General features: G+C 36.0%; 1 protein-coding gene across 1 annotated transcript in view; it reads left to right on the forward strand.

The window, feature by feature from the left end:
• Positions 1-367: 367 nt before the first annotated feature.
• Positions 368-15,806, forward strand: part of LOC136029907 (serine-rich adhesin for platelets-like) — a 64,664-nt gene continuing 49,225 nt past the window's right edge. Inside the window, exons 1-2 of the mRNA XM_065708409.1 lie at positions 368-492; positions 13,771-14,667. Coding sequence (XP_065564481.1) covers positions 453-492; positions 13,771-14,667 — 937 coding nt within the window. The 5' untranslated portion in view covers positions 368-452. The remainder of the gene's footprint in view (positions 493-13,770; positions 14,668-15,806) is intronic.

A 15,806-nucleotide genomic window follows, 5' to 3' on the forward strand; every position in this document is an offset into this window, starting at 1 on the left:
ACAAGAGTACGACTCAAAAATGCACTAAAAAGTTTACTTTCCCAGCAGGGGAAAAGACATAACCAATTAGAGGAAATAAAAAAATGAAAAAGAAAAAAATTAGGCCTGCATCCAAGCTGAAAATCCTCTTCATTGGAGGGGCCTCTCATCATAAGGTCCGAGACCCCCTAGCTGGCCTAAGCTTCTCCCTAAGTGGGTGGTTCTGAGGTCTAAATCTCTCAAGCCTTTATGATATTAGTATATTAATAAGTTAACAAAAGCTGGAGTTCCTACGTAATCAAATGATTGTTTGGACTCCTTTTGTCGTCCTTATCTAACAAGTCTTTTATAGGCTAGTAAATAGAATATTTCTTGACTGAGTGTAATCATAGATAAAGTTTACAGAGGAAGTGTCAAACCTTATCACATAGTTAAAGGAAATAGCAGTCAATAATCTCAGTGTTCATAGCATAATGAAGTTTAAATATTTTTGGTTTTCCTTGTGTCTAGTTGGTAATTTCTTTTCTTGTTTTTTCGCTATAATTTCTAGAAGGTCTTGGAAATCACGATAAATTAGGAAAATTAAAATATAGTCCTGTCAAGTCAAAGTTGATTCCTGATTAACTTCAGTTTCAAATGCTGCATTTGACAGAACTGCACTTTCGTAATTGCATTTAGTTTCGTACAGTTCAGTTATTGATAAATAACAAAAACAAAGTTCTTTTAAATGAAAGTAAGGAGCAACATTGAAACTTAAAACGAACAGAAATTACTCCGTATATGAAAGGGGCTTTTCCTCCTCAACGGCCCGCTCTTTACGCTAAAGTTTGACTCTTTCTCTTAAATCAATTTTTAAAACAGTAAGAAACTTTAGCGTAAAGAGCGGGCCTTTGAGGAGGAAAAGCCCCTTTCATGTACGGAGTAATTTCTGTTCGTTTTAAGTTTTAATGTTGCTCCTTACTTTCATTTAAAAAAATTTTGTTTTTTTATTTAATTTCTGGACGTTTTTGAATTAATGCATGTTTTGATCTTGGCTCTTCGCACATAGATAATTAAATCGAAATTTGCATATTAATTAATTGCAATTAATCGGAAGTTTTTGAGAAAAAGGAGCGAGGGAGGAGGCCTAGTTGCCCTCCAATTTTTTGATTACTTAAAAAAGCAACTAGAACTTCTAATTTTTTACAAACGTTTTCATTGGTAAAAAACATACGTAACTTACGAATTAGTTTACGCAACGAACTTCTATATTCGTATGTTTTTATTGCGTGTATGAGGGGGTTCAACCCTTGTCGATACCTCGCTCTTTACCCTAAAGCTTAAATTTTGTCCCGATTCCTTAAGAATGACCTCTGAATCATAAAGGTCGTAGAGTAAATAGTTGAAGTTACTAAAAATACTTTAGCTTAAAGAGTGAGGTATAACTCCTCATATGCGTAATAATTTTTGTTCGTTTTAAGTTTTAATACTGCTCAAAAACTTTTCATATTTATTTTTTCATTGTTTTTTTTTTTTCAAATAATGCTAGAAAACCCTGCGCCCCCTTCATTTAAATTCTCTTCCCCCATGACAAGTTTCTCCATGGAAATATTCTCCCACGTAACCCCCCCCCCTAAATCTCCCCCCTAAACAAAAAAACTCCCCCTGAAAACGTCTGTACACTTCCCAGTAACCATTACTATATGAGATAAGGTTTAAGATAAGATTAATTTGCAAAAAAGCCTGCAGGCCATAGCAAAACACATACAACTTTAAACAAACACCTAATTACAAACAACTTAAACAAGCAAACAAACTTGCAAACACTTCATGAGTTCAGAAACACCCATAAATAAACTCTTACCAAGCTAACTCCTCAAATATGATTCCCTATGCTTATTCCCTAAACGAAGAAATTTACACAACTGTTTAATAGCATATCCATTCCTCTCAGCCGTTAGCTCCTTTAACCAGCATTCACTCCCAAACACTCGTCCAAAACATTCCTTCCGCAACTCAGACAGCTCTTCACACACTATGTAAACACAGGTCAAAGTCTGTAACTTGCAGCCCCTCCCACGGCGGTTGCGGGGGAGTAATTCGTCCCTAAAGACATGGCTATTAGATTTTTTCGACTATGATGAATAAAATGGCTATCTCAGAATTTTGATCCGGTGACTTTTGGGAAAAAATGAGCCTGGGAGAGGGCCTAGGTGCCCTCCAATTTTTTGGGCACTTAAAAAGGGCACTAGAACTTTTAATTTCCGTTAGAATGAGCCCTCTCGCGACATTCTAGGCCCACTCAGTCGATACGATCACCCCTGGGAAAAAAACAAATAAACACGCCTCCGTGATCTGTCTTCTGGCAAAAAATGCGAAATTCCACATTTTTGTAGATAGAGCTTGAAACTTCTACAATAAGATTCTCTGATACGCTGAATCAGATGGTGTGATTTTCGTTAAGATTGTACGACTTTTAGGGGTGTTTCCCCATATTTTCTAAAATGAGGCAAATTTTCTCAGGCTCGTAACTTCTGCTGGGTATAACTGATCTTGATGATACTTATATATTTAAAATCAGCATTAAAATTCGATCCTTTTGATGTAATTACATAAAAAAACTAGTTTTTTTAACTGAAAGTAAGGAGCGACATTAAAACCTAAAACGAACAGAAATTACTCCGTATATGAGATGGGTTGTACGCTCCGCAATCCCTTGCTCTTTACGCTAAAGCTTTTAATTGTTTTAAAAAGCAGAATTGTGGCAAAGAGTCAAACTTTAGCGTAAAGAGCGATGGATTGCGGAGGGAACAACCCATTTCATATACGGAGTAATTTCTGTTCGTTTTAAGTTTTAATGTCGCTCCTTACTTTCAGTTAAAAAAACTAGTTTTTTTATGTAATTTCTGAACGTTTTTGAATTAATGCATATTTGATTTTGGCTCTCCACACATATATTATTAAAATGAAATTTGCATATTGATTCCTTTTTTGGCTAAATGACTTTCTCATAGTTTTGATCATACGATTTTGAGAAATAAGGGGTGGGGAAGGAGGCCTAGTTGCCCTGCAATTTTTCGGTTTCATAAAAAGGCAACTATAAATTTTAGTTTTTAACGAATGTTTTTATTAGTAAAAATTGTACGTAACTTAAGAATTAACTTACGTAACAAACTTTTATATTCTTATATTTTTATTATTTATATGAGGGGATTTTTACCCTCGTTAATACCTCACTCTTTACACTAAATCGTAAGTCTTGTCCCAATTCTTTAAAATGACCCCTGAATCAGAAAGGCCGTAGAATAAATAGTTGAAATTACTAAAAATACTATAGCATAAAGAGCGAGGTATTTATCTCCTCCTAAATACCTCTCTCTTTATGCTAAAGTATTTTTAGAACCCCTCATATGCGTAATAATCTCTGTTCGTTTTAAGTTTCAATGCTACTCCTTACTTTCAACTGAAAAAACTTTTCCATGTTTATTTTTTCATTGTTTTCTTATAGAAATTTTAGAAAATCCTGCGCCCTTTTCATTGAATTTCTGTTCCCCCATGACATATTTCTCCAAGGATAGATCCTCCCACATAGCCCCCTCCCCTCAACCCCACCCCCAAAACCAAAAAAAATCCCCTGAAAACGTCTGTACACTTCCCAATAACCATTACTGTATGTAAATACTGGTCAAAGTTTGTAACTTGCAGCCCCTCCCCCAAGGACTGTGGGGGAGTAAATAATTCCCAAAGACATATTTATTATGGTTTTTGACTACGTGAAACAAAATGGCTATCTCAAAATTTTGATCCGTTGACTTTGGAGAAAAAATGAGCGTGGGAGGGGGCCTAGGTGCCCTCCAATTTTTGGTCACTTAAAAAGGGCACTAGAACTTTTCATTTCCGTTAGAATGAGCCCTCTCGCGACATTCTAGGACCACTTGGTCGATACGATGACCCCTGGGAAAAAAAAAACAACAAACAAATAAACACGCACCCGTGATTTGTCTTCTGGCAAAAAATACGAAATTCCACATTTTTGTAGATACGAGCTTGAAATTTTTGCTAATGGGTTCTCTGATACGCCGAATGCGATGGTGTGATTTTCGTTAAGATTCTATGACTTTTAGTGGGTGTTTCCCCCTATTTTCCAAAATAAGGCAAATTTTCACAGGCTCGTAACTTTTGCTAACAAAGACTAAATTTGACGAAACTTATATATTTAAAATCAGCATGAAAATGCGATTCTTTTGATGTATCTTTTAGCATCAAAATTCCGTTTTTTAGAGTTTTGTTTACTATTGAGCCGGGTCGCTCCTTACTACAGTTCGTTACCACGAACTGTTTGACTATTGGTATCAAAATTCCATTTTTTACAGTTTCGGTTACTATTGAGCCGGGTCGCTCCTTACTACAGTTCGTTACCACCAATTATTTGATTACGTGAAATCAATAACTATTTTTTACGATTACGTGAATACCAATAACTATTTTTTTTTAACGTAATTACTGTTTTTGCTACAATCAGGATGTGCGTAAGTAATTTACTATTGCGTTAGATTGAAAAGTACTTATTGATTACTGTTTCTTGCCATTCAGTTAATTAATAATGATTTAGGCCTTATGAAATCTATATATTTTTCGTTTTAACTTTAGCTAGGTAATATTAGCTGTGTTTCCGACGTCCTAACTGCGTTGGTAGCTAACAACTAACAACTTTACTATCAACTTTTACTAATTTAATTTACTAACAACTGCGTTTCCGTGAGATAAATACAAAATTGGTAGCTGAAATGGTTTAACAATTTCATCAACAAAACAGCACGCCTGTTGGTTTTCTATGAATATTTTTAAAGTTTGGCTAACCTGGTCGGTTATGCTGAATATTTCCAAGCTTGTATTTGTTATTTTTTTTCTTTTTTTAGCTAAGATTTCTGAATCTATGATTTAACAGATCATAAACTTCGATCTAAACAGATTCTTAACTTCGGCTATATACAAAAGTTGGATGATTTTTGGTTTGAATTTATTGGAGGGGAGGGTTCAGTAGTACCAATTTGGAACGAGTAGAGGGAGGGGTAACATCTTCCTTAAAATAGTAATCTGTAAGTATTTTCTGGGTAATTCTGGGTAAGTATTTTGTGTTCACTTCTGAAGGAAACATGCTAATAAATATAAACGATACCTTTAGATTCCATATTTCATGCTTGTTACAAATATTATGGTTGCTTTCCCGAAAATTACCCCCTTCCCCTTCAAGTGACCCGTGTATTACCTTAGGATGTACAAAAAAAATTGAACAAATTTTGAATTTTAACTTGACTTTTATTAACATAATAAACAAATATATAAACTATTACAGATATAAATCACTACGCATGGGAAACATTCAAATTTTGCTAACGTGTAGAGATTAAATGCACAAATATTCGTTAGAGAGAGAAGGATTTATTCTTTAAACAGATAATAAAGGGAAAATTGTTACTACTTCCCCTAAAAAGCAAAGCTTTTCTGAGGGGGAGATAGAGAAAACAAAATACATAAAATAAAAGAACACTAGGCCACCGACACCACTTTTACCACCACACTCAACTATAAATATGAAAAGAAAAAAAAAATACATCGTTACTTTACTTTTCCTCTGGGAACTATATATCATCATAACCCCCACAATAAATAAAATAAATGAATCAATCAAAACGCACTATCTACAAAAATCAGTTCCTGAATGGTTTTTCTAAATATAACAAGGTCTCCAATACTTCTTATATTACTCGTCAAACTATTCCATTTCCGTATACCTCTATATAAAAAAGAAAAACATGAACGGGAACAAATACCTCTAGGCAGTGCTGCAACAAGTACTCCAAATTTTTACTTAAGTATTAAGTACTCATTGTTTTTTTACTTAAATATCAAGTAATAAGTAATTCCCAAATTCTTACTTAAGTATCAGATATCAAGTACTTGCCAAAATTTTACTTAAGTATTACTTCAAGTACTACTTAAAGTATTTATTCTATATATATATATATATATATATATATATATATATATATATATATATATATATATATATATATATATATATATATATATATATATATATATATATATATATATATATATATATATATATATATATATATATATATATATATATATTTTCTGATATCAAGCCCATACTACCTTTTTTTAAAGCCATTCTGAAGGCATCTTAGCCCCTTCCCTTGCCTATAAAATGTCCCCTGTCATTCCTGTCTTGGAAATCTTAATCAAGAACCAGAATTTCCGTTTTATCGTTTTTAACCGTTTCCCTTATTCGGCTGGTACACACCCAATGAAGTCCAAGAAAATAATCTTAACCAATTTTCAACACATCGGCTTGAATGGAAAAGACTATCAAAACAATTAAGTGCAGTCAAAAAACTCTTGATTGTATCAGACATATCACATGACAGAATTAACACAGAGCACGTAGAGTTGAACTTCTGGCCATTAGTATTCAATCAAATCTGACACGTTTGAAAAAATACAGGGTTATTCTGAAACATGTGGGAATGATGGAAAAAATATTGAAAGTATTTTTTTCCATTCTTTGGCTCGTACACACCCAACGAAGTCCAAAAAATAATCTGAACCAATTTTCAACACAACGGCTTGAAAGCAAAAGAATTTCAAAACAATTAAGTGCAGTCAAAAAACTCCTGATTGGATCAGACAGATCACATGACAGGATCAACACAGTGCACATAGAGTTGAACTTCTGGTGATTATTGTTCAGTCAAATCTGGCTCGTTTGAAAGAATACAAGGTTATTCTGAAACATGTGGGAATGATAACAAAAATGTTGAAAATATTTTTTCCCTTGTTTGGCTCGTAGACACCCAACGAAGCCCAAAAAATAATCTCAACCAATTTTCAACACAACGGCTTGAAAGAAAAAGACTATCAAAACAATTAAGTACAGTCAAAAAACTTCTGATTGGATCAGACAGATCACATGACAGGGTTAACACAGTGCACGTAGAGTTGAACTTCTGGCGATTAGTGTTCAGTCAAATCTGGCACGTTTGAAAAAATGCAGGGTTATTCTGAAACATGTCAGAATGGTGGAAAAAATATTGAAAATAGAAAAATAAACTTTGGATTGGCTTTAAAACAGATAAAAGGTAATAAAGTAGTTCATTCTCTGATTCAATAAATAAAAACCTTAGCAGCAAAAAAAACTCAGATTTAAAAGTAAGGAGCCAAGTGAGTCAGTTGCAGACTTTTTTAATAAGAGAAATCAAAGCTCAATAAAAAGGAGCAGCAAAAATCCACACTTTTGGCAGCTAGCTAAAGGTCGCTGGCTGTCAGTGTGCTGAAAGAAAAGAAGAGTATGAAAATGAAGTCTTGATTCAAACTTTGATGACATGTCTCGCCCTCGGCACCTTTACAAGAAAACTGCCTCAAGTTTTCAAGTTAAATTTCAGACACGCTATGAAAATGTATGGCATCTATATCCTTTGGCTGGTTTTCACTCAAGCAAGCCGTATGCTGTGTAGTCAATTCAGATGGTCGGTAAAACTCCCTACAAACGTATATTATAAAATCACGGGCCTGCAGCAAGCCCGCTGATTCAGACGCATTCCATACGGCTGGTCAAAATGCAGAATGAATGAATGAACTTTATTATCCGTAAAAGTATAAAAAAACACAAAGTACGGAGTATTATAAATAAACAAAAACAAAAACGATAAACAGCAAGAAAAAATTCAAATTAACAAAAGACAACATGGACTAATTAACCAGTATCAATATGGAAAAAAGGCTGCAGATGGTCGTAAACGTGAATAGAGTAGATAGTCTTTTTACATAAATCATCACTGGAAGACCGAATCCAAGAAGCCATATCTATTAAACCAAATCGAGCAATTATTTTTCTGTCTTGGTGCCATCTAGGAAGCCGAAGGAGGAATTTGCAATATCTGAAATAAGCTGCATGTAGAGTATGGCGATTTTTCTTACGAAACAGATGAGCCATGCCTGATAAAAACAAAAGCACAGGGGCGCAATAAGGGTTATAAATCATGCACAAACCGTTGCGGTTGTAACGGCTTTTGTTTGGGGATATTTTTCCGTAAACGACGCCTAGGTTTTTCACGGCTTGATTCACTAGGGATGAAAAGGTAGTGGAAAGTGTTGGACCGAAACACAGACCAAACCAACTAACTAAAGAAGAACATGGCAGAATTGCAGTCCCAGCAACGGATGGAGCGACCGCATAAGGGCTATTAAAACAAATAAACTCGCATTTAGACGCATTAACTGACAATCCAATCTTAGATAGTTCATTGGTTAAGATAGTAAAATTGGAAAGCAATCCACGGCGAGTCCGGGCAACAAGACGAACGTCATCTACATATGCAACAGAAGACAAACCAATATTACCGTAAGAAACAGAACTTTACACACTTAAATATACTAGAAGACAATACGGCAGAAGTTGCATCCTATCTATTTCTAGCAGCAGTTTTTACACCATGAAGTGGCAAAAACCATGAGACTAAGTCGAAAATCTTCTGAGAAAAAAGGAATAAAACAAGAGCCAAGAGCTCATATGGCACTTGTGATGAGGTCAAAAGAGCCAAGAGCTCATATGGCATGAGCTCTAGCAAAAATTATAAGAATCAATAGATTAACTTAAAAGAAAAATCAGAGGCTTAATGCCGGTCGGCATTTAAAATAGGAGCTCTGAGACACAAGGTCCTTTTAAATATAAAATTCATTAAGATCCGATTACCCACTCGCAAATTAAAAATACCTCATTTTTCTAATTTTTCCTCTCCCTTTAGCCCCCCTAGATGGTTGAATCGGGGAAATCAACTTTATCAAGTCAATTTGTGCAGATCCCTGACACGCCTACCAATTTTCATTGTCCTAGCACGTCCAGAAGTTCTGAACTCGCCAAAGCAATGGACTCCCCTAACTATCCCAAAGAGATTGGATCCAGCCCGGTTTCGTCAATCACGTATCTACGACATTTACTTATTCTACACACCAAGGTTCATCCCGATCTCTCCACTCTAAGCGTTTTACAATATTTCCGGTTTCCCCCTCCGACTATCCCCCAATGTCACCAGAACTGGTCGGGGTTTAAAATAAGAGATCTGAGACACGAGTTCCTTCTTAATATCAAATTCAAAAATACCTCACGAACGGTCACCCGCTCTTAAGTTAAAAATACCTCAATTTTTGTAATTTTTCCGAATTAACACCCCCTCCAACTCCCCCAAAGAGAGCGAATCCATTTCGGTTATGTCAACACACGTATCTACGACTTGTGCTTATTCTTCCCACCAAGTTTCATCCTGACCACTCCACTCTAAGCGTTTTCCAAGATTTCCGACCCCCCCCCAATCCCCCCAATAACACTGGATCTGGTGGGGATTTAAAACATGAGATCTGAGTTACGAGGTCCTACTAGATATACCTTATTTTTTCTAATTCTTCAGAATTAACCCTCACCCCAACTCCTCACAGGAGAGTGAATTCGTTCTGTTTATGTTAATCACGTATCTAGGAGTTGTGCTTATTTTTCCCACTAAGTTTCATCCCGATCCCTCAACTCTAGGCATTTTCCAAGATTTTAGGTTTCCTCCTCCAATGTCACCTGATCCGGTCGAAATTTAAAACAAGAGCTCTGAGACATGATATCCTTCTAAATATCAAATTTAATTAACAGCCGATCTAATTTTTCCAAATTAAGCGTCCTCCTACGCCCCCTCCCCAAATGGTCGAATCGGGGAAACAAGTACTTCAAATTTAATCTGGTCTGGTCCCTGATATGCCTGCCAAATTTCATCGTCCTAGCTTATCTGGAAGTGCCTAAACTAGCGAGACCGGGACCGACAGACCGACAGAATTTGCGGTCACTGTATGTCACTTGGTAAATACCAAGTGCCATACAAAGTAATTTTTCTCTGGGGATGGAATATTATGTTGAAGGTTGGCTTCAGTATAACTTATTTTGGAAAAGGGTTATTTCCAGGTTTTGGGCAAGCCATGGGTGGAAGTAGTTATAGGCCCTACTAAACTGAAGGAAAAATCGACTTTCCTAATACTTGAACCCCCCCCTCGCCCTATTTTAGATAGGGCTTGTGATATCAGAGCTCGATATGAGCCCTGATCCTAGTCATCTTTGGTCTAGCTTTCATTTGGATCCGTCGCTCCATTCGAAAGTTATACTAAATTAAACTAAAAGCTTGACTTTTTTCAGTACTTAAAACCCACTCCCCCTCCTTCTATATGAGCTAGGGTTTTCATCTCAAAACTTGATGCCTGTCACGGTCTTAGGCATCTTTGGTTCAATCTTCACTGAGATCCATCAATCTCTCGCAAGTTACACTGAATTAAATGAAAAACACAACTTTTTTAGCACTTAAAGCCCCCTCCCCCTAATTAATCTAGGGTCTTCATCTTCAAACATTATGTGTCTTATGGTTTTGGCATCTTTGGCTTGACTTTCATTGAGATCCATTACTTCATTCGCAAGTTAAACTGAGTCAAACAAAAAACTTAACTTTTTAAGCACTTAAAGCCCCCTCCCCCTTGCCCTAATTAGGCTTGGGTCTCCATTCCAGAACTTAATGCATGTCGTACTCTTAGGCATCTTTATTCAATTTTCATCGAAATTCATCTCTCCATTTGCAAGTTACAGTGAATTAAATGAAAAACTCGATTTTTTTTAACACTTAAAGCCCCACCGCCCTAATTCAGCTCAGTTTTAATCCAAATAGTTCAATTTTAATACAAATCTGACTGGCGGTTCTCCCGCTATACTCGATTGCAAAGACGGGCGGACAGACAGACAGATCTCAAAAACCTATATGGATGGATATTTTCCACTATCCAAATAGGTGATGATGCCTGGATGATGATATGCTATTGTGTTCATTTTTTTGGATCCAATGAGCCAACATGGCTACCTAAGATGTTGCAAAATCCGTCCGTCTGTGGGTCCGTCCGTCTGTTTAATCACGTATAGGGGGAGAACCGCTGGTTGGATTTGGATGAAAATTTTGATGGCCAGATTTGGTGCCAAGGATCATGAGACACATCAAGTTGAAAGATGAAGACCCTAGCTAAAATAAAACAGGGGGAGAGGACTTTAACTGCTAAAAACAGTTTTTCGCTTAATTCAGAGTAACTTGCAGCTGGAGTGATTGATTTGAATGAAAATTGAACCAAAGAGCCCTAAGACCATGACACATATCAAGTTTTGAGATCAAATTTAGATCAAACCCTAGCTCAAATTTAACAAGGGGGAGTGGGTTTTAATTCCTGAACAATTTAAGTTTTCTGTTTAATTTAGTATAACTTGCAAATGGAGTAACGGATCCGAATGAAAACTAGACCAAAGATGCCTAAGATCAGGGCTCACATCAAGTTCTGGTATCACAAACCCTATCTCAAATAGGGTGAGGGGGAGAGGGTGTCAAGTCTTAAGAAACTTGAGTTTTCCTTTAATTTAGTAGGGCCTATAACTTATGAATGGAGTGACAAATCTGAAGTCAGATTCGTCTGAATACCTGAATCTGCTGGAACGAGTTTGACAAAATACCACTGCATTGGATCCAGCTAGAACTGCCTAGACTTGTTTATTGCAAACTACATTTAGATGGACAAAGATTCATAGCTTCAGTAGTTTTACCAATAATATGGTCCTGAAGATGATGAAATGGTAGAAATCTGGTTCAGTTGACGAGATGACAAAACTTGAACATTAATGTCAGAAATATAAGCCCAAATGGAGTACAGTATGCAACATTTAGCACAAAACAAGGGATTTTAGCTCACTGTCGACCAGTGAACTGTGAAATAATTTCTGTTTTCTTTGTTATATATTTTCAAACAAAACTTAAACCAAGTGCTAATCCTACTATAATTTCTTTTTTGTAAAAAACAAATACCTTATTTCATATCCAAAAATAGGGTATGGAGCTATATCTGAGTTTACTCTAAATCTAAAGGGTGATGTTTTCTTGTACTTTGCCAAAGCACACACACACACAAAAGCTGTATCTGAGTTTGCTCTAAATCTAAAAGTAAGGTTTCTTGTTCATTGCCAAAGCGCACACACACGAAATTTCCGTGTCAAAGGTAAAGTATTTGAAAAACAAGTACATTAAAAGTATCTTAAGTAATAAGTATTTTGTAATCTTACTTAAGTATCAAGTAATAAGTACACCCTAGAGTTTTTACATAAGTACAAGTACAAGTAATGGAAAATTTTACTTAAGTAGTACTTCAAGTAAAAGTACTTCAGGTAAGTGACAGCACTGCCTCTAGGTACACTTAAATCAACACTACCCCTTGTATCGTGTAAATGAAAAGCAGACCTAACGCATAATAAATTACTAAAACAACGTGGTTGAATATTCTTAGGTAATCCGAAAATAAACCACAATACATAAAATTCACATAGGCTCACAGCTGGCAAAATTTTCGAGGTTGGATATAATTCCCGAACAGATTGACGAGGAGGAATCCCTGCTAAAAGCCTAACTGCGTGATTTTATAGAACTCTTATTGGTTTAAGGATAGATGGAAAAGTGGAGAGCCAAATACTTGAACAGTAAAGTATATACGGGTGTATAGGAGAAAAATGAAGATGGCGGAGGACAGATTTAGGAAAACAAAATATTTGAGTTCCTTCATTATACCTAGATGTCTTGCCAGAATTTTACTAGTTGAAGTTACATGCTCTTAAAAGATGAAGTTTCATCAATTACAAACCCAAGGTATTTAAAAGAAACAGTCCGTTTTATAACTCCATTAGACGTATTTAAGTCCTTCCTCCATGGGTAAAAATCCGGCGATCGTGAGTAAATAATTAGAATAGCTTATATTTATCCTTAGTTTATTTACCCTCAGCCAGGTTACAATTTTATCAACTGATTCCCTTATTGACTTCTCAAGCTGTCTTAGCTGTGGTAATTGATGTTGTGTCATCAGCAAAAAGCAAAACTGTTTCATTAGTTGGGTTAACCATTAGTTCATTTAATCTGTAGCAAAAACTATTGAGGTAATTTGGTGAATCATTCTTAAGGTATTCTAAATTAATAAAAAAAAAAAAAAAAAAAATTCTCGAAATATCTTAGACTAATTAGAATAACAAAAATAATGAAAAAAGAGACTACATTCTCCCAAACACCCCAGGGTAAGTACCACCATCCAAATAAAACTCCATCCACCCCACCCCTTCAACCCACTCCTCCACTCAGCTCTTTATCCCACTCATAAACTCCCCCCCCCCAAAAAAAAATAATTCCCCAAGAAACACTCTTTTAATCTATTTTTAAACTATGGGAGGTGTTCAGCAACCCTAACATTCATTGGAAGTGAATTCCATACAGAAGGGCCAAAAATTTTAATTTATTGGATCTATCTAGTCAAAATGGTGATTTCTTAAATTTTACGATAGCAAATTATTTATATCCACTCGTGAATATTCCAGCGAGAATCCCAACTCAATCTGCAACGATTATTGACAATTTATTTGTTCGTTCTATTGATTTGAATGGAAGTTTTTTAAATTTGATCATGTTTCCTGGGTCTGATCATCTTCTACTGCCAGCTGCTATTTTGTTGTAGTTTTAAACGAGTCTAGAAAAAAAACTAAAATATTGGCTCACGAAAAAAGAAAATCTCCTAAAGTTTTCATAGAAAGTGACAAAATCCTCTAGTCGCGACTTTGATTTGTGTCTCTGCAAATACGGTCTTTAAATTCGTTATTTATTTTTCAATTAAGAATTTGATGTTTTACAATTTTAGGTTGCCTCTACGCCTCTGAAACTGGTAGTACTGACGAATCGAGCACTTATGACGTAACTGAGTCTACTTTAGATATGAACAGTACCACTGGATTATCCAGTACTTCACCAGTAGAATCAACGGTATCTCTGGTATCTCTGCCTTCAAGTACTTTGTCCAGCACAACGTTGAAAAGTAGTACTGCCTCTGAAACTAGTAGTACGGACACACCGAGCGCTCTAACTGAGTCTACTGTAGATATGAGTATGAGCAGTGCTACTGGAATATCCAGTACTTCACCACTAGAATCAACGGTATCTCTGCCTTCAAGTACTTTGTCCAGCACAACGTTGAAAAGTAGTACTGCCTCTGAAATTAGTAGTACGGACACACCGAGCGCTATAACTGAGTCTACTCTAGATATGAGTATGAGCAGTGCTACTGGAATATCCAGTACTTCACCAGTAGAATCAACGGTATCTCTGCCTTCAAGTACTTTGTCCAGCACAACGTTGAAAAGTAGTATTACCTCTGAAATTAGTACCAATTACAGTTCGGATACAACGAGCCCAACGAACGTTACAGAAACTTCTACCCCAGTAGAGGTAACAACAACTGAGGTTCTGAATACTACAAAAAGCACAAACTCTGCAACTACAACTTCTAAAGTTACAGAAAACTTAAACGTTACAGAAACTTCTACCCCAGTAGAGGTAACAACAACTGAGGTTCTGAATACTACAAAAAGCACAAACTCTGCAACTACAACTTCTAAAGTTACAGAAAACTTAAACGTTACAGAAACTTCTACCCCAGTAGAGGTAACAACAACTGAGGTTCTGAATACTACAAAAAGCACAAACTCTGCAACTACAACTTCTAAAGTTATCAGCACTACCGAAGTGGAAGTTTCAACAGGTTAGACTTTCAAAGCATAATTTACTTTTTATTTCTTTCGGAGCTATGCGCATGTCGCATATATATTGAAATATAAATTAAAGGCTATATTTCAGTCTCTTTAGGCCTGTGTTTTTGCAAGTTGAAGAGAGAGGGAGGCGTCCTTTGAAAGCTTTCTTTTGTCAAAATGTTTCTAGGCTGATTTCTCCCTCCCCCCAGAAAACTCCTCCTCGTGGACAATTCTCTCCGTAAAATTGCTTCCACGAACAATTTCGCTCGTGAACACTCCCCCTCAAAAAACTTCCATCGTGGATGATTTCCGCCGGAAAACTCACTCTTGCAGATACTTACCTCCAGAAAAATTCCCCTTACATGTAAAATTGAGCAGACAAAGGGATAGTATGACGAATAAAATGTATAAAGAAAACAAAGGATTTTGGAACATTCTGCCTATTATCCAAAATATAGGCAGACTAAATGGTTGAGAATGGACTAAGGTATTTATTTTTAGTTTTTTTACTTCTTTGAATTCGTATTTTAGTGTTTTAGGGGAGGGTAAGTTATCATAGCAGGGTAATATAAAGTTTAAAGAAGATAATTTAAAAGTATGAGATTAGTGACAACTGTCGAAAGGTGCCTTATGATAGACATGCATTGAGGTACAGGCTGGGACTAAGAAGTAGGATTTGCAGGTATTACTTCCTCTGCACTTGGGCTAGCATAAACATCTATAGAAAATGATACCAGTTCAACCCCTGCTATCAAAAAGGCGTCCAATAAGCGTATATCAGAAGGTTTTACCGTCTGAAGTATGTTTTGAAGCCGTTTTCTTAAATTTAATTTTAAAACCTGGAGTCAAGCAGTAAGTTAATTTAAATGTATATAGCTCCTTATTTCTAATGTATCTAGCTATCTATATATATAAAAATAAGTTGTGTGTGTGTGTGTGTCTGCCGAGTGACGTCATGATTGTGTGTCGACTGACGTCATGTTTGTTGATTGACGAAATTACACACCGGAACATCGGGACACAAATGACGACCGGGACACCGGGACATCTATATATATAAAAATAAGTTGTCTGTGTGTCGAGTGACGTCATGTTTGTGTGTCGACTGACGTCATGTTTGTTGATTGACGAAATTACACACCAGGACAAC

The sequence above is a fragment of the Artemia franciscana genome, chromosome 8 (genome assembly GCF_032884065.1).
Source record: "Artemia franciscana chromosome 8, ASM3288406v1, whole genome shotgun sequence".
Classification (NCBI taxonomy): Eukaryota; Metazoa; Arthropoda; class Branchiopoda; order Anostraca; family Artemiidae; genus Artemia; species Artemia franciscana.